General features: G+C 40.3%; 1 protein-coding gene and 1 pseudogene across 3 annotated transcripts in view; both read left to right on the top strand.

The window, feature by feature from the left end:
• The first annotated feature begins 929 nt into the window (after nucleotides 1–929).
• On the top strand, nucleotides 930–2543 carry LOC132227163 (small ribosomal subunit protein eS1-like; annotated as a pseudogene).
• Nucleotides 2544–7135: 4592 nt separating this feature from the next.
• COPS4 (COP9 signalosome subunit 4) overlaps nucleotides 7136–19674 on the top strand; it is a 36904-nt gene continuing 24365 nt past the window's right edge. For 2 of the 3 annotated variants that reach the window (XM_059666650.1, XM_059666660.1), the window contains exons 1-4: nucleotides 7136–7398; nucleotides 16753–16832; nucleotides 18723–18874; nucleotides 19480–19583. In XM_059666650.1, the coding sequence (XP_059522633.1) occupies nucleotides 7325–7398; nucleotides 16753–16832; nucleotides 18723–18874; nucleotides 19480–19583 (410 nt within the window). In that variant the 5' untranslated portion in view covers nucleotides 7136–7324. The remainder of the gene's footprint in view (nucleotides 7399–16752; nucleotides 16833–18722; nucleotides 18875–19479; nucleotides 19584–19674) is intronic. The other variant, XM_059666643.1, reaches the window with a different exon arrangement.

The raw sequence follows: 19674 nt of genomic DNA, 5'->3' as shown, positions 1-19674 counted from the left end.
TAGGGGGCATGCAGGAGGCAGCCAATCAGTGATCCTCTCTCATCATTGATATTTCTCTCTCTCTCTTCCTTCCTCTCTGAAATCAATACAAACATATTTTTTTTTAAAAAAAGAGACAACGAAGAGAAGGGGAATTTGTGGTGAGTAATTTCTTGAAATTATATAGTAATACTAGTGACCCAGTGCACGGATTGATGCACATTGAAAGAAAATTAATTAGAAGGTGGTCAGCAGAGCAAGACTGGGCAAGATGGGCTGGACACGCCTGGAGCCAACCTCCAGTGGTCCCTCCCCAGCGTCTGCAGAGTGAGCTGGGTCCCTCGGGGGGGAGGGGGGTGGGGGGAAGAGTGGGGCGAGGTCCCTCAACCTGACCTGCGGGGATGGAGCTGAAACCAGCTCTCAGACATCCTCCAAAGGGTCCCAGAGTGCGAGAGGGCATTCTGCAAAGTTGCTATTTGTACAGGGTGTGGAACGCAAATGCAAGTATGCAGTAAGCCAGATTTGGGACCCACAGTGCCCCAGCAACAACATAACCCACGGGCAAAGGTGGAATCACGCGGCCCCGCGAGGAATCGGGCTCCCTCCTCTCTGGTTTCTGGGTGCATCACCTGAGAATTGCAGCTGCCAAGTCACTACAGCTCGGCAGCTCCTGCATTGAGCATCTTCCCCCTGGTGGTCAGTGCATGTCATAGCAACTAGTCAGACGGTAGGAGGGACATTTAAGAAAACCAAACACTTGGTGAAATGGAATTAAAGTACCAACTTTTCTTAGTAAAACCTAGGAATTATGTGGGATAGAAGGGATAGAATTAAATATGTTCTAAAAGTGTCAACTAGGAGTGAAGAGTAAAGAAGTAAAAATATTGAGTCTATTTTATTGAGGTATAATAAAGAGGAAATGAGGCCCTTTTGGCTCTTGGAGCAACACCATGGCGGGCAGCAAGAATAAGTGCCTTATAAAAGGTGGAAAAAAGGGAGCCAAGAAGAAAGCAGTTGATCCATTTTCTAAGAAAGATTGGCATGCCCTAACCCCGTGGTCGGCAAACTGCGGCTTGCAAGCCACATGCGGCTTTTTGGCCCCTTGAGTGTGGCTCTTCCTAAGCCTTAGTTGTACCCTAATTAAGTTAATAACAATGTACCTACCTATATAGTTTAAGTTTAAAAAATTTGCCTCTCAAAAGAAATTTCAATCCTTGTTATTTGGCTCTGTTGACTAATGAGTTTGTGTCATAGGTGACACACGAACTCATTTTTTTGGTTGATGTTTCTTTGTTAAATGGCATTTAAATATATAAAATAAATATCAAAAATATAAGTCTTTGTTTTACTATGGTTGCAAATATCAAAAACTTTCTATATGTGACATGGCACCAGAGTTAAGTTAGGGTTTTTCAAAATGCTGACACGCCGAGCTCAAAAGGTTCGCCATCACTGGGATAGAGTGTCAGCCTGCCGACTGAAAGGTCCCGGGTTCAATTCTGGTCAAGGGCATGTACCTTGGTTGTGGGCACATCCCCAGTAGGAGGTGTGCAGGAGGCAGCTGATCAATGTTTCTCTCTCATCAGTATTTCTAACTATCCCTCTCCCTTCCTCTCTGTAAAAAATCAATAAATTATATATTTTTTTTAAAAAAGAAATATTGGCATGATGTGAAAGCACCAGCTATGTTAAATATAAGAAATATTGGAAAAACACTCGTTATGAGAACTCAAGGAACCAAAATCATATCTGATGGTCTCAAAGGTTGGGTTTTTGAAGTACGCCAGCTGACCTGCAGAATGATAAAGTTGCATTTAGAAAATTCAAGATAGCCCTGGCCAGTGTAGCTCTATGGTTAAAGTATGAGCCCATACACCAAAGAGTACTGGGTTTGATTTCTGGTTAAGGGCATGTAGATGTAGATTTGCTCCCTGCCTTGAGCGGGGCATGTGTAGGAGGCAACCAGTCCAAATGTCTCACATTGATGTTTCTCTCTCCCCCTCCCCACCGCCTCTTTCTCTTCCTTCCCCTCTCCCTCCTGTCTACTCTCTGAAAAAAGCAATGGAAAAAATATCCTCAGGAGAGGATTAACAACAACAACAAAAAATGGCAGATCATGATTGAAGCTCATGTTGATGTCAAGACTACCAATGTTTATTTGCTTCATCTACTTTGTGTTGGATTTACTAAAAACTAACTAACTAACTAACAAACAAACAACAGAGACCATCAGATTCAAAAGACCTCATATGCTCAGCACCAACAGGTCTGCCAAGTCTGGAAGAAGATGATGGAAATCATGACCTCAGACAAATGACTTGACAGAAGTTCCAATAAATTTATTCCAGGCAGTATTGGAAAAGACATAGAACCATTTGCCAATCTAATTCTTGCTCCACGGTGTCTTTTTTAGAAAAGTCAAAATGAAGAAGACTCATGGAGCTTCATGGTGAAGGTAGCAGTTCTGGAAAAGCTTCTAGAGATGAGACAGGAACTAAAGTTGAACGAGCTGATGGATATGAGCCCCCAATCCAAGAATCTGTTTAAAATTGAGACATTTAATGGTGACAAATTAAAAAACAACAACACTGTGGTTTTTTAAAAAAGAGGCAATAAGGAACTAAAGTGTCTAGAAGGGAGGAAATGCATGAAAAACTGTTCTCATATATTATTACAGAAAGTGTTTGATAGTGAATATCAGAAACTGATTAAAGAACTAGCTTCAGACAGCAAAGATGGCTAGAGAGATATCAATATAAGGGCAGATGGTGAACGTTAAATATGTAATACTTGTAATACTTTTAGAACTAAGATTAAAGGATTGCTCAGCCGGGTGTGGCTCAGTGGTTGAGTGTTGACCTATGAACCAGGAGGTCACAATTCGATTCCCAGACACATGCCTGGCTTGTGTGCAGGAGGCAGCTGATCAGTGATACTCTCTCATCATTGATGTTTTTATCTATCTCTTTCCTCCCTTCCTCTCTGAAATCAATAAAAATACATTTTAAAAAAGATTAAATGAGGATTAAAATGAAGAAAGTATTGTTTGTAACGGCTATACTAGTATATGCTCATAATGTAGATATACTACAATTGGAAAATGAGAGGAAATGAGGAGAGAAATAGCAGGAAAATAGTGAACTCTTCTCAGCCAACATGTTGGGGGTGGTAGTAATAGTTTTGTTATACTGAGGCTATTGTGTGTATAAACATGGGGTGAATGAAATGAACAATTATGGAATATACTAATTCTGGATGTGGAAGGAGCTACAGATGTAATATAGAAGAGGTTAAATAAAAGCACCTACATTGGATTTAGAAGTATTAGTATGAACTCATGAGTTATTTTATCTTTCAAATATGTAGATGTTTTCTAGTTCAGTTCTATGAAGAGTTCCCCAGCCCTGGCTGGTTTGGCTCAGTGGACAGAGTGTTTGCCAGCAGACTCAAGGGTCCCGGGTTCAATCCCAGTCAAGGGCATATGCCCGGGTTGCAGTCTTGGTTCCCAGTGGGGGATGTGCAAGAGGCAGTCGATCAATGATTCCCTGTCATCATTGATGTTTCTGTATCTCTCTTCCTTTCCCTTCCTCTCTGAAATCAATAAAAATATTTTTTAAAAAAAGAGTTCCCAAATGAATAATACAGTAGCAATGAGAATCCCTAGCACTCAGATTATCTGTAAATATCAATTCCTAAAGACACTGGGGGGTAGGGGAGGCCAGGGGATTGTCAAGGGCGGGGGGGGGGGGAAAGGAGACATATGTAATACCCTTTGTAATACTTTAAGCAATAAAACTAAAAAAAAAAAAAATCAATTCCTAAAAGGAACTAAAGGAACAAGGACTTTTTGAAAAGGTGGCTGATTCTGGGTCTAGGCTAGGAAACACACAAGATCACCTTAGAACAATTCTGTCACACAGCACTAGCAACATGTGGAATAAATATACAGTAAGGATTAGTATTCAGAAATATATATAATAACCTATGCTCTTTTTTTTTCCTCCTCTATCAAAGTATATGTGAGCTGGGCACATGGGACATAGAGTGGAAGATGCACCAGGAAAAGGCCTCCAGGATGAATACCTTTGCATATTTGTAGGGAAATTGAGGGTGTGGAGACCATCTAGTTGAATATGTAAAAATGGGGTGTCCAGGGCGGGGAAATGGCCTTATTTGACAAGAGTTTAGTGAGAGGAGCTCCTCTACCAGTGGTGTTGACATCTGCTACAGCAGGGCTACTCAATCGTCAATGTGAAAGAATTACTAGAGGGATTTTGTTAACAATTTTGACTCAGTAGGTCAGGGCTGGGACCCAAGATTTTGCATGGTGAAAAAGTAGGATTTGTGCACTTCCCTGGAGTTAATTCAGACGTGTTTAGCTAACTTCTTGCTAAGCAATTGAAAAGAGGATGAGATGAAGCTTCCAGTACCAAGCTTCCAGTGCCTTCACTCCTATAAGCAAAACCTAAAAATAGGTAGCATTCTCTTAGAGTTTGGGCAGGGATAATGAGCAGTCTGGAAAGCGGAGGCCTTGTCATGTACAAAGTTAAGTTAAATTGCTGCCTACAACAACTAGGAAGGCAGACAACCTCCCTCCCTAGCTTATAGCTCTAGTGGATGTATCTGGAAAGAGCCAATTTGTGTCTGTGGCTACTTCCCTTTGCTTCCAGCAAGGTATTAGAAGTAAAGTTTGAAGTCACAATAATAAGTGGTAGAATGTGCAGAAATTCTGGGGCTTTACTAAGTTGAAAAAGCCAACTGCTTATGTACACCCACTAGCAGAAGAAATGACTTGGCTAAGAGATTCCTCATACCCATTAAGACTTTTTCTGGAACACACACACACACACACACACACACACACACACACACACACACACACACCAGAAAACAAAGATAAGAGGAAGCAAAAATCAAGTAATAGAGTTTATCTTCTCATTTAAGCCTATTGTTTCAGGTTATTTTAAGGCTACCATTGTTAAAAAGAAGATGTTAAGAATGGGTTAAAAACGACAAAAGCTTGCCGAGACCGGTTTGGCTCAGTGGATAGAGCGTCGGCCTGGGGACTGAAAGGTCCCAGGTTCGATTCTGGGTTGCAGGCACATCCCCAGTGGGGGATGTGCAGGAGGCAGCTGATCGATGTTTCTCTCTCATCGATGTTTCTAACTCTCTATCCCTCTCCCTTCCTCTCTGTAAAAAATCAATAAAGTATATTAAAAAAAAGAAAAGAAAAACCTGGCCTAGAAAAGCCTTCTATTATTCAAGCCCTAAGGCATTCCCCCAAAGAGGGAATATTCTCCAACATCCAGTTAATCTGTATTCAGAGGACAAAATTGGCCCACAGAATGTAATACACAATGGAGAGCCTCTAAAAGAGCAGATTAGAGTTTAACCAATGAACTTTCTCCACTACCAGGGTAGTGGGCATTCATAATTCCTATCCAGGATCCCACCATTGTTATGGACAAGTAAATTGCTGTGTTTCCCATTCTTTTTCAGAGTTTTGACTGTGGTTATCCTGTTCCTGCTCCACTACTGTTTTTTATTATAGGTATGGACATGAGGCAGATATTTTGTTTTATAGTTTATATGTCTTTGGACCATGAAAATCCACAACTTGTCCTGATGGAGAACATTGTGTATCATCAGACATCCTGGATTTTGAGCTGACATAGAAACTAAATGGGAGCCCTGGTTGGGTATCTCAGGTTAGAACATCATCCCAATGTGCCATGGCTATGGGTTCCATGCCCAGTCAGGGCAGATACAAGTATCAATCAATGAATGCATAAATAAGTGGAACAACAAATCGATGTTTCTCTCTCTATATCTCTCATCAATCAATTAAAAAAAATTTTAAAAATTTAATAGGAAATTGAACTCTCTTCTTTAGGATTGAGAGTATTCTACTGTAAGCAGAAGGGTACAAAGGAAAAAAGGACCCACACAGATATATAGGTGAGAGGAACAGTCTGGTAGACACTACTGATGATCCCTCTAAAACCATCCTTTCCTTTATCCTGGGCATAAGTTTGCCCAATTGGAAACAAAATTTCCAATCTCACTGTTGCTAGGCATGATCCTTTGTCAAAATTCTTGTCAATGGGGTGAGATCTAAATTGATGTGGGCAAACTCCATATCACTTTCTTAAAGTATTTCCTTATTCTGGTCTTCTTTTCTTTCACCTTCCCAAGAGTTGGAACATGCTATTTTTCACATATCAAGATGTAAAAAATTCAGAAGTCTGACATCCTTTGTGGGCAAGACTGTAGAAAAGTGCACTCCTACATATTTCTGGTAGAAAGGCAAAATCGTCCCTATAAAGTGCAATTTGGCAATATCTATAAAAAATGTAAGTAAATCTCCCCTTTCACATTCTTCTTGGATTGTATTCTACCTATACACATATCAAATGATGTATGTACAAAGTTTTTCATTGCAGCATTGGTTGATTAAAAACAACTTCAGTGTCTAGCTGTAAGGATTAAATAAACTATGGCATCCCCTCATTTTATAAAATGCTCTCCAGATCTAAAACAGAATGAGGGAGCACTCTGAACTTACATGGGAAGATTTCCAGAAAAAATGAAAAAAATCAAGAGCAGAATAATGATATGCTGTGTTATCTTTTGTGAAAGCAAGAAAGAATAAAAATTTACATCTATTTTCAGGAAGATATTCTGTAAGGATATATAAATAATGACTACAATGACATATAAAGGTAGGATGACTGTATACTTCGTCTTCCAAATGGTACAGTTTCTAGAGTGAAAGGACTTGTTATTAATAATTACTCCAGGACAACAGATGGAAAATGACAATATCCAGGACAAACTGGGATGTATGATTAAAAGAGTACAGTGTACGAGGGGGAATGTGGACATTTTAAATTGCGTTTTACAAAAGTACCTGTCTGTGGTGAATTGGCAATAAAAACAACAAATTCTTTACTACACGTAGTTTAAGAGCTATGGTAAAGAACAAAATAATGATAAACCATAGGCGTGAGACACGGAACTTAATGAAAATGCGGTCATTTTGCGTACCCGGAACTCACTGGGGTTGCTCAGGCCACACTCCCTTGGAGTTCTTCCGCCAATCCGAAGTGGGAGCGTGAGAGTTTGAGCCTGTGGGAGAGGCCTGGGCGGGCCTCAGACTGGAGTGGAGCTTCCCGTCATTCACCCCTGGGGGCGGACCTAGCGTAGGCGCCTAACGTGCGGCGCTCTGGCCCACACAGATGCTACTCTGTGGCATCTCGGGTTCCCTCTGGCTGAGCTCTGGAGGACTACGCTCGTTTCCTTTTTGCTTGTGAGGCCCGGCAGCCTCGGCTGAGCTGAGAGAAAGATGGCGGCGGCCGTGCGACAGGACTTGGCTCAGCTCATGAATTCGAGCGGCTCTCATAAAGATCTGGCGGGCAAGTGAGTGTTTCCGAGAGCCCTGAGAGGAGTGGGGGGGAAGCCACAGACTTGTTCTCGGTTTGACGGCGGCTTTCGGGTGTGTGGTAGAAGCTGGCCTGCGGATCAAGGGGGCGGGCCTGGGGTAGGTGGTGGAGGCCAATGCTGCCAGGAGCAGAAAGCGGGGAGCCCGTGGAGCCGCAGGCCTGGTGCCTGTCACCTGTTCAGCGCGCGATAGCATCCTTACTGCCTCTTAGCCTCCTGGAAGCGCGGTCTGAGGGACGACCGCTCTCACGGCCTTCCCAGCCTTCCCTGGTGCCTCTGCCCAGAGCTGGCTGGCCGCGCACACCGGATTCGGACCTCCCTTTGGGCCTTTCTTTTCTTACTTTTTTTTTTTTTTTTAAATTGAGGGTAAATTATATTTTGGGACCTCGATGCAGAGTTTTTCAGGGAGATGGTTTCTTTAGGCTGTTGGGGGTGGAGGAGGTATGGCCGCTTTCGTGTCGTCCAAAACCACTTGGACCATGTTCGCTGGGTCCTTGTGTTTTGGGTGCTCTCTGTCCGCCACCAACTCTGAAGCAGGGCACGTGGGCTGATGTCCTCATACCTACGTTTGAACTCACCCAAAAGGCCGAGAAGCGATGATGATGTCCTCATAATATGGATCAGGATGTGTAGAGTAGGGGTTGTTTGCAGGAACCTGGAATTTTTGGCCATTTTGCCGCAATTTATATTGTAGAGGGCTTAGGTCCACTCCAAGTTAAAATTATGACATGTTGTGCCTGTCAGCACTGCTAATCATATATATATATATATATATATATATATATATATATATATATATATATATGTATGTATATATATGCCAGATTATTATGACCACCTGATGTTTGTAGGCAAATTAGCTATAATTTCAAGCTGAAGTTGCTAGAGGGCCAGATCATCATAAACGTTTGAATAGCACAACATACCTAAGTATCGTTGCTGATCAAGTTCATCCTATCATGTTGATGGCGTATCCCCATGGAGATGGCTTCCTCCAACAAGACAATGCGCCATGCCACGGTGCTTGGATTGTGCAGGAGTGGTTTCAAGAACCTGAGGGAGACTTTACCTTGCTTAGGTGGCCCCCACAATCACCAGATCTCAATCCAGTTGAGCATTTGTGGGATGAAGTTAAAAGAGCCATCAGGCAGCTGGTTCCACAACCATCAAATCTCACAGAACTGGACAGTGCTATTCACCAGGCATGGTGTCAGATTCCTCACATCACCTTTCAACATCTCATGGAGTCAATGCCAAGAAGAATCGCCACAGTATTGAGGCAAAAGGTGGCCCAACGAAGTACTGATGGGGTGGTCATAATAATCTGGCCACTCAGTGTATATAGTCCGTTTCTCTTTGTAAATTTCACAGGCTTCTTTTATAATGAATATTTTATAATGAAGCATTCTGTTTACAGTATGCTTCTCAAATTGATCTCAATATTAACATTCTTTTTTTAATTTTTTTATTTTTTTAATTAAATCTTTATTGGTCAGATTATTACAGTTGTTCCTCTTTTTCCCCCCATAGCTCCCCTCCACCCGGTTCCCACCCCACCCTCTGCCCTTACCCCCCCTCCTCATCCATAGGTGCACGATTTTTGTCCAGTCTCTTCCCGCATCCCCCACAGCCCTCCCCCCCCGCAATAGTCAGTCCACTCCCTTTCTATGCCCCTGATTCTATTATAATCACCAGTTTATTCTGTTCATCAGATTATTTATTCACTTGATTTTTAGATTCATATGTTGATAGATGTGTATTTGTTGTTCATAATTTGTATCTGTACCTTTTCTTCTTCCTATTCTTAAAGGATACCTTTCAGCATTTCATTTAATACTGGTTTGGTGGTGATGAACTCCTTTAGCTTTTCCTTATCTGTGAAGCTCTTTATCTGACCTTCAGTTCTTTTTTTTTTTTTTTTAAATATATTTTATTGACTTTCCACAGAGAGGAAGGGAGAGAGACAGAGAGTCAGAAACATCGATGAGAGAGAAACATCGATCAGCTGCCTCCTGCACACCTCCTACTGGGGATATGCCCGCAACCCAGGAACATGCCCTTGACCGGAATCGAACCTGGGACCTTTCAGTCCGCAGGCCGACGCTCTATCCACTGAGCCAAACCGGTTCCGGCTGACCTTCAGTTCTGAATGATAGCTTTGCTGGATAAAGTAGTCTTGATTGTAGGTTCTTGGTATTCATCACTTTGAATATTTCTTGCCACTCTCTTCTGGCCTGTATAGTTTCTGTTGAGAAATCAGCTGAGTCGTATGGGTATTCCCTTGTAGGTAACTCGGTTTCTTTCTCTTGCTGCTTTTAGGATTCTCTCTTTGTCTTTTGCTCTTGGCATTTTAATGATGATGTGTCTTGGTGTGGTCCTCTTTGGATTCCTTTTGTTTGGGGTTCTCTGCGCTTCCTGGACTTGTAAGTCTATTTCTTTCACCAGTTAGGGGAAGTTTTCTGTCATTATTTCTTCAAATAGATTTTCAATATCTTGCTCTCTCTCTTCTTCTGGCACCCCTATAATTCGGATGTTGGTACGCTTGAAGCTGTCCCAGAGGCTCCTTACACTATCTTCGTATTTTTGGATTCTTTTTTCTTTTTGCTTTTCCGGCTGGGTATTTTTCGCTTCTTCGTTTTTGAGATCTTTGACTTGATTCTTGCGATCCTCTGGTCTGCTGTTGGGTGTCTGTATAATATTCTTTATTTCAGTCAGTGTATGTTTAATTTCTAGTTGGTCATTTTTCACAACCTCGAGGGTCTCACTAGACTTATTGAGGATCTCATTAAATTTATTGGCGGTCTCACTAGATTTCTTGAGTGTCTCACTAAGTTTATTGGCGGTTTCTAGAAAATTCTTGAAAAACCTTAAAAGTGTGGTTTTGAACTCTATATCCCGTTGTTTGCTTTCCTCCATTTCTGTCATTTGTGACCTGTTTCTTTGTCTCCGCATTTTTTATGCTTCGCTGTGTCGATAGAGTGGCTTTCTGTGCTAGGTGTCCTGTAGGGCCCAGTGGCTCAGCCTCCCCAGTTACCTGAGGTGGACACTCTTGGTGCACCCCCTTGTGGTCTTTGTGCGCAGTCTTGTTGTAGTTAAGCCTTGATTGTTGTAGGTATCACTGGGAGGAATTGACCTCCAGGCCAATTGGCAGTGAGAATCAGCTGTGTCTGCAGTGGGAGAACTTCTGTGCTGGAGACACCCTTCTGGGGCAAGACTTGCTTCAGTGGGGCTTTGGTGCTCACTGAGTCTGCCCCCTGAGTGTGTCCTTTATGGATCTGAGGAATTGTAATCTGGATGGTCCCACTCTGACCACCAGGCACACTGGCTCTTGGATTGTTAAGGAGTTGCTAATTTAGCCTCTGCCTGAGGCTACCCAGCAGGAGCCCAGCTGTGAAGGAATGCAAGCTGCTGTGGGGCCTTGGGCCAGCTGCAGTTGGTTAGGTAATTTTCGGATTGCAAAGGGCCAGGCCTTTCATATGCAAAAGCCAGCGCTCAGCTTGGGCAGGGCAAGGTCCCAGGGGATCAACAGGGCGGAGCAAGCAGCTATGGCTGCTCCTCAGTCCTGCCCTAAGAGGACCCCCCCCCCCCCCCCCCCCCCCCCCCCCCCGCTTCTCAGTGCCTCTCCCCGTGTGAGTCTGGGTCAATATTTACATTCTGACAGCTGGGATCACTTAGATCTATGTTAATGAGGCACACCTGCTTTTACTTGAACGTTGAAACCCTGTTTTATATAGGCTGTGCTGCCTTTTCGTTGATGGTAAATGTGATCTACTTTTATCAGTGAGAAATTTTACTGTGTATCTTGGGCTTTAACCTCCAGCAGCAGTTTCCCCCTCAGGTAAATGGAAGTGATTAGACGACCTATTCTTGAGTGGGTCAGAATGAGTATGTGTGTGTATATATACCTGACACTTAGAAAGTGCCATAAGATTATCTTTGTTACTATTATTATTAAAGCTATTCATTCCATATTGATATATTCTGTGAGTTGGAAGTAAGTTGAATATGTCTCAATGCTTTTTGCATTTTTTTTATAGGTTTGGATGAAAGTAAACTAGCTTATATTTTTCCCCATGCTTGCTTTCCCTTATGTTTTGTTGAACAAAATAAGTGCATTAATTATCAGAAGAGATATAGTTTTCATGTATTTGCAGATACCTGAAACTTAAACATTTACTTTCCTAGTTCTGAATTGCAGATAAACAATAGTACCTATATTATTGTGTGCTCCAGTTATTTATTGCTGTGTAACAAACCCGAAACTTAGTGGTGTAAAACAGCTATTATTTTTCAGGATTCTTTGGGTTAACTGGGCTGTTTTGCTGGTCTTGTGTGGGCTCACTCATGCTGGTGCAGTTAGACGGCAGCTTAACTGGGGCTGTTGGGCTAAAATGGACACTCATACATCTCTGGCTGTTGGCTGGGTCTCTTTCTCTATGGCCTCTCATTCAATAGTTTTGTAGAGGCTTCCTTACAGGACCAAGAGGGTCAGAGTGGAAGCTGCAAAACCTCTTACCGCTAGCCTTGAAAGTCTCACATCGGTTCTCAAGTATTGATCAGAGTAAGTCACAAGGCCAGCTCCGATTTATGGAAGGAGTGGCCAAGTTACATTGCAAAGGTGCATGGTCAGAGGGAGGCATAATTCATTGGAGGCCAAGTCTGTAACAGACTACCCCGTGGTTTATTGTGAAGAGTAATTGAAATAATATGCTTGATAACTGATAGCCAGTGCTTTTTGAAGAAATTGTTGGTCTTGCCTGCAGTACATATCTGGTCCTATCCGAGCAAGAACATGTCTGGGTATTTATTTTCATAATAAAACAGTTCCTCCAGCTACATGTTTTATGAAAGAAACACTCCTGAAATATATCAGTAGTTTTGGGGTTTAATCAGGAGCTAGTAACACAGGGTTCCATATTAAGGGATGATGGAGAAAATGTCTCTAGAATATTGATACTGTGTATTCTCACCGATTAACAGGATATCTATAACAGAGTAGTCATTCAATAACTAGTGATTGATTCAATAAATGCTAGAAAGGTGCAGAGCTTAAATTTGAATCTAAGTTTGCCTATTCTAAAAACCACATTTTAAACCTATCCTTTTGTTGCCAAAACTTCCATTAAAAATGCTTTTCTATAACTATGAATGGACACAGTAGTTGTAAAATTGACATAATTGGCCATATGAAAGCATTTTTGCAAATTTTGTACACTGCTTTTGTTTATTTTAATTTTATTATTATGTTTTAAAATACATTTTTATTGATTTCAGAGAGGAAGGGGGAGGGAGAGAGAGAGATAGAAACATCCATGATAAGAGAGAATCATTGATTGGCTGCCTCCTGCACGCCCCCTATTGGGTATCGAGCCCGCTATCTGGGCACGCGCCCTTGATCGGAATTGAACCCAGGACCCTTCAGTCTGCAGGCTGAGGCTCTGTCCACTGAGCCAAACCGGCTAAGGCTTGTACACTGCTTTTGTACATATATGCATTGTGTTTGTTTTCTCATATAGAATTTTAGAAGGGGAAGAGCTCCTTGAGAGAGAACATTTGAGTGATAGCTGTTATAATAGCCTGTGTTATTCACTTAGCTAAAATCTACTTGGATTTTTAAATTTCATTTAAAATGTTATTTCTTCTTTGTTGTTAATCCTCAACCTAGGATATTTTTTCCATTGCTTTTCAGAGACAGTGGAAGAGAGGGAGGGGGTAAGGGAAGGAAGTGGGGAGAGAGAGAGAGGAAGAGAGAAAGAGAAGAGGAAAGAGAAAGAAAGATTGATGTGAGAGAGACACATCGGTTGGTTGCCTCCCGCATGGGCCCCATCCGGGGTCTGTAGGGAACCCACAACCCAGGTATGTGCCCTTGACTGCGAATCGAACCTGTGACCCTTCCTTTCGAGGCCTGACACGCTAACCACTGAGTATTGACCAGGGCCAAATGCTTTTTCTTCCTAAAGTCTTCTGTGAACAGCCCCCAGTATACATTCATACCCATATACACACAGGACCTGGTTAGTTGCTCTTCTTTTTTTAAAAATATATTTTCATTGATTTCAGAGAGGAACAGAGAGGGAGAGAGATATAGAAACATCAATAATGAGAGAGAATCACTAATTAGCTGCCTCCTGCACACCCTTCACTGGGGATCAAGAACATAACCTGGCATGTGCCCCAACCAGGAATCGAACCCTGACCTCCTGGTTCATAGGTCAATGCTCAACCACTGAGCCATGCCGGCTGGGCTCTATTTATTTTTTTACCTTTACCATAGAGGTTGGAGTCTAGGTATTTGTTGAGTTAATCCTATAGAACTAGAAGCTTTTGTGTTTTTCTTTTCTTTCCAGTTCCGAGGTATGAAGGGTACAGAGGAATGTATTGGACCTTTGGCGTCTAAACATTTCATTTTATAAACAGCTGGTAGCCTGGAGAAAGGAAAGTAATGTTAGGCCTTTTAGCCACCTCTGATTATTAGAAAAGCTGGTTTGCAGAAAAGAAAATAGACTCCTCTGCCTTACAGAGGTAGACTTTGAATTAGAATGGAATAGAACTGTCGAACAATGGAGGACACACACACACACACACACGCACACGCACACATCACTACCACCACCCCCTCCCCGACCCCCCACACCACTCCCAACCCCCCACACCACTCCCAACACCCCCATAGGCTGTATAACCTTAAAGGCCCCTTGTAACTCAGATTCTTGGCCCTTTTGTTATTCCCATACTCAACAGTTTAGTGGTTCCTATCTCAAGAGTGAAGTTCCCTGACACTTAAGGTTTATTCTGTGCCAAGCGCAACTTTACTTATATTTTCAATAATCCTTTAAAAATAATATTATATTACATATGAGAAAACTGAAGTACAGAGGTGAAATACCTTGCTCCAAGGTCATGTAGCTAGTGGCAAAGCCAGAATATAGCCTGCTTGGCTCATAGCCCTTAATTCTAAACACATCTTCCCTTTTGGCCCTGTACTGTTTTCACCAAACTGGACTACATTTCAGATAGTGATTTTTTTGTGTGCCTAGAATGCCTGTCTTCTCTCCATTCTTTCCCCCTTACACTAATGTTGAAATATTTAGAATGCTTAAAGATCAACCTCTTTAGGAAATTCTCTCCCCTAAAAAATTATAACCTGTTTTTAAGATTTTTGTCTTTAATTTTCAGCAACTTCATTATGATGTGTCTGTGTGGATTTGTTTTTGCATGTCTATGTCAGTTAGCTTTTGCTGTGAAATATAACCTCTGGAAAACTTGGTGGCTTAAAACAACATTTATTTAGCTCCTAATTCTGTTGGTTGGCAGTTTGGGCTGGGCCCAGCTGGATGGTTCTTCTCAGCGCCACATGGCCTTGGTTCCACACGGGCTCCCACACGTGCCCCCACACGTGCCTGTAGTCAGCTGCAGGTTAGGTAGACCGCTCTGCTTCTGTGTGTTGGCTGGGGCAAGTGGAGGTGATTGAGCTACATATTTCATTATTTAATAGGTTAGCCTGGCCTTGTTCAAGTGGCAGCAGCAGGGTTCCAAGAGATAAAAACACATAAGGCCGCTTGAGGTTTAGTTTCAGAACAGGCACTTCACTTCTACTGCATTCTATTGGTCAAAACAAGCCCAGATCAGAGGGTGGGGAAATAAACCACTTCTTGATGTGAAGAGCTATAAAGTCACAAAGATACAGTCAGTAAAAGAACTGTGGTCTCTTTCTGTAAATGCTCCACCACATTATCCTGTGGAGCTTCATTTTATTTCTTGAATCAATAGATTGTATTCTTTCATTGTCCTGAGGAAATTTCAGCTATAACTCTTTAAATGTTGCTTCTGTTTCATTCTATTTTCCCGTCTAAGACGCCACTGAAACCCCTGTTAGGTCCTCTTACTGTGACCTCTGTGTATCTCTCTTTTTTTAAAATACATTTTATTGATCTTTTACAGAGAGGAAGGGAGAGGGATAGAGAGTTAGAAACATCGATGAGAGAGAAACATTGATCAGCTGCCTCCTGTACGCCCCCCACTGGGGATGTGCCCGCAACCAAGGTACATGCCCTTGACCGGAATCTAACCCAGGACCCCTCAGTCCGACGCTCTGTTCACTGAGCCAAACTGGTTCGGGCTGTTTTCTCTTTTTGTTAGGATTTTATGCTGTTAATTTTTTTTTATTTCTTTCATCTTTTTATTTATTTTTTGAGGTACGTTTGGTCTAATCAGGTAGTTCACCATTACTATAAATCAAAGATCTATTAATACATGCCTTTTTCATTCATTTTGGTCCTAAATAGTGACTGTGGTACATTTCATGTGTATATGTTTTATTTCTTCCAGATTCAAGTGCCAAAAAGTCATGAATTGACTTACTGACCTTTATTTAGTTCATATACATACGTATATACATAATAAATGCTCAATAAAATTTGTTGATAAATGGATAGGACAGATGCAAGGTGCCTTAATTAATGAAATATACTTTCCTCCATAATATTAAAATATTTTAAAATTAAAATTGACCTTAAATCACACTCATATGTAGAATCTAAGTAATAAAATAAACTGATGAATGGAGTGGATCCAGAGACATGGAAGCATGGAACAGAGTGTGGAATCTCAGAGGGAAAGCAGGGGAGGGTGGGTGGGAGGTAATCAACCAAAGACCTTGTATTCATAACCCATGGACACAGAGAGTGGGTGCTGAAGGCCTGGGGTGGGGCAGTGAGTGTGAGACTACAGGGGGTCAATGGGGGGAAAAAGGGACATGAAATACTTTCAACAATAAAGAATTATTTCAAAAAAAATGATCTTAGGGGAGGAGAGAGAGAGAGAGAGAGAGAGAGAGAGAGAGAGAGATCTGAGGGAGATACATTAATCAGTTGCCTCTTAGTAAGACATTCAATCTCTAATATTTGGTTTCATTGTTTTATTATTATTCTAAGTGTTGGTGACCCTAGATTCATTAGGTCCACAGGAGGAAAGGGTTCTGTGTCACCTTGAATAATGTTCTCGTGCGACTCTGTACTACATAATTGAAGGAAATAATTAATGGCTTATCATTTAAGGCATTTGAAAGGAAATTTGACTTTTTAGTTTAAATTCAAAACTACAACTTTCAAGCAAAAGTGGCACCTTAGATCCAGTAACTTGTAATTATAGATTCACTCTTTCTTGTGATGGACTAGAAACTTTAAAAAGACGAAATCTGTGGTGTACTATAAAGAAAACCAGAGAAGAAAGCACTAGGAAAGACACCAATGTAAATAGAAATGAATAAATGTCAATGTGAACATTAGCATATATAGTGCCCTCTGAACATTTATTTTTTTGGTATTGTTTTAGGTATCGTCAGATCCTGGAAAAAGCCATTCAGTTATCTGGGGCAGAACAACTAGAAGCTTTGAAAGCTTTTGTGGAAGCAAGTAAGTGGAATGAAAATTCCATATTTGCCTTTGTATCACTGAGTAGGACTTTAAAGCTTGCCTCAGTCTTGTCTTATATCAAATTATCAATATAATTTTTATGAGATTAAGTTAAATATACAGGGTGGGGCGAAGTTCATATGGAAAATAATACAATAATTAGTAAATAATAATAAAACAAGAATAAACTGTGTTTTGCATACTCACAACATTGAAATTGATGGATTTATTTTAGAATTTAAACTATTTACACCTTGATTTTTAAAAATGAATTGTCTTCAGAGTTATATTTCCAATTAAAATATACTTTTTTTATATAATTTATTGATTTTTTACAGAGAGGAAGGGGGAGGGATAGAGAGTTAGAAACATCGATGAGAGAGAAGCATCGATCAGCTGTCTCCTGCACACTCCCTACTGGGGATGTGCCTGCAACCAAGGTATATGCCCTTGACCGGAATCGAACCTGGGACCCTTGAGTCCGTAGGCCGATACTCTATCCACTGAGCCAAACCGGTTAGGGCTCCAATTAAAATTTTGTATAGTAGTTGATAATAGAAACTGATAAGAGACAATGTAGCATAGTGACAAAGAAAGTAGACTGGATTCAAATCCTAGTCTACTGTTTTATTAACTGTGTCATCTTTAACCTCTTTGTGTCTTCTTTTCCTTGTCTATACAGTGAGGATATGATAGGCACCCTATAGAATTGTTGGGACATTAAATGAGTTATTATACATAATAAAGTGCTTAGAATAGTACCTGGCATATAATAAGTGCTGTGTAAGAATGAACTGTTATTAATGTCAGGATCATTCCTTTTCAATAGGAACTAGAAATTTTCATATTTCATACACTCTCCCCCTCTCCCTGACTTCAGTTATCTTGAAAATTACTCAAAATTCAGGCTGGAATTGATACTGCGTTAACAATATCAGCAATACTTGATAGTACTTTACAGTTTACAGTGTACGTTCACACATAATGCCTATCACACAGGTTCCTTTTAATAACTGTGACTGCAGAGTGTAGATATATTCTTGTATAATATATTGTAAAAAAAAGTCAAGGTTAAGTCACTTTTACCCCCCCAGGGACATTCAGTTAGTCAGTGGCAGAGCCCAGACTAGAAACTAATTTTTCTGATTTATTGTCCTTACTTACTTGTATTTCCCTGGTAAGTGCTAGTTTGTGTAGTAATTTCTTTTTAACAGCTTTGTGTCTAATGGCACTTGTAATGAAACTGTTTTCTCAGTTACAACCAGTATTTAATAATGAATTCCAAATAATATAAACTGATTAATATATTAATACATTATAATATACTAGAGGCCTGAAATTGGTGCATGAAATTTGTGCACGGGGGTCGGGGAGGGGGCGGGGTGGGTCTGTCAGCCCGGCCTGCGCCCTCTCACAGTCCGGGAACCTTCGGGGGATGTTGTTGCTTTTATTGGAAAGTATAAGTGGTATTCACTGTCTCTATTTGCTTTATTAAATTTCATGAAAATTATTTCACCTTTTTCTTCTTTAACTCCTTTTTGTAGCTAGGTGGGATATAAGGACATAAATAAAAATAGGGGTATTTCTCTGCCTTCGCTTTGGTTAAAAATGAAGAGAAAGGAATAATGTAAAATTCTCAACTATTAAAACTTTTTGTCAACCATTTGTATTTCTTAGAGAAGTTATGGTAGTTTTACTATTTTGTTGAAGTCATAATTCAGTATAAGGGAAATTTATTCTGTAATATAGGATGATAGGGGTGTGAAAATCCAGGAATAATGCATTGCAGGTTACACTAATACAGTTTTTAGTATTAATTTTAGGTAAAGATTGCTTAATAAAAAACTTATAAATTACTCATGCCTTCTTATTTCTTATTTTTTTGACAAGTGGTAAATGAGAATGTCAGCCTTGTGATCTCTCGGCAGTTGCTGACTGATTTCTGCACACATCTCCCTAACTTGCCTGATAGCACAGCCAAAGAAATCTATCATTTCACCTTGGAAAAGATCCAGCCTAGAGTCATTTCATTTGAGGAGCAGGTAAAAAATCTAGAGCAGTGATATTTGAACTTGAGATAGTAGTAATTATTTTGAGAGATATTATTACATTTTTAAAGGAGATTATCATTCATTTTCATCTTGTCAAAATTGCGCTAAACAGCATTTTACAATATATAATAAAATAAATATTAGGATATTGTAACTCCAGCTGACATTTGCCTATTTATTACAATTTTATTTTATGCACCAAATATTACTCTTTAGACAGTTTTAAAAAATCAGTTAAATTCTTAATTATGCTGAAAATATAGGAATACTCCAGCATTATCTATGCAGTAGCATAAAAGCAAAACTTCATATTTAAACTAAATTATTGCCATAATCCACATTGTATGAAGCAAAACTTCATATTTAAACTAAATTATTGCCATAATTCACATTGTAATGTGCTATTTCAGTTTACTGTTTTGTTATTCTATCAATACAAAATTAATAGAAAAATTTGGGTGGTCTAGGTAAATTTTTAATAATTATACTTGCCAGCTTGCTATATTGAATGAGACAATTGTTACAATACATTTATCTATTTATTTTAATTAGTTAAATAATAGCAATTGATTTAACATGTGTATCTACTATTTCAGGTTGCTTCCATAAGACAGCATCTTGCATCCATATATGAGAAAGAAGAAGATTGGAGAAATGCAGCCCAAGTGTTGGTGGGAATTCCTTTGGAAACAGGACAAAAGTATAATAAATAGTGGATATTGGATGGATATATATGTATCCATATATGTATATATACACATAACATATAAAGGATATGTACAATTGTTCAT

This window comes from Myotis daubentonii, chromosome 1, assembly GCF_963259705.1.
Source record: "Myotis daubentonii chromosome 1, mMyoDau2.1, whole genome shotgun sequence".
NCBI lineage: Eukaryota > Metazoa > Chordata > Mammalia > Chiroptera > Vespertilionidae > Myotis > Myotis daubentonii.
The sequence above is the reverse complement of the archived record's forward strand: the minus strand, read 5'-3'. Positions and strand labels throughout refer to the sequence as shown.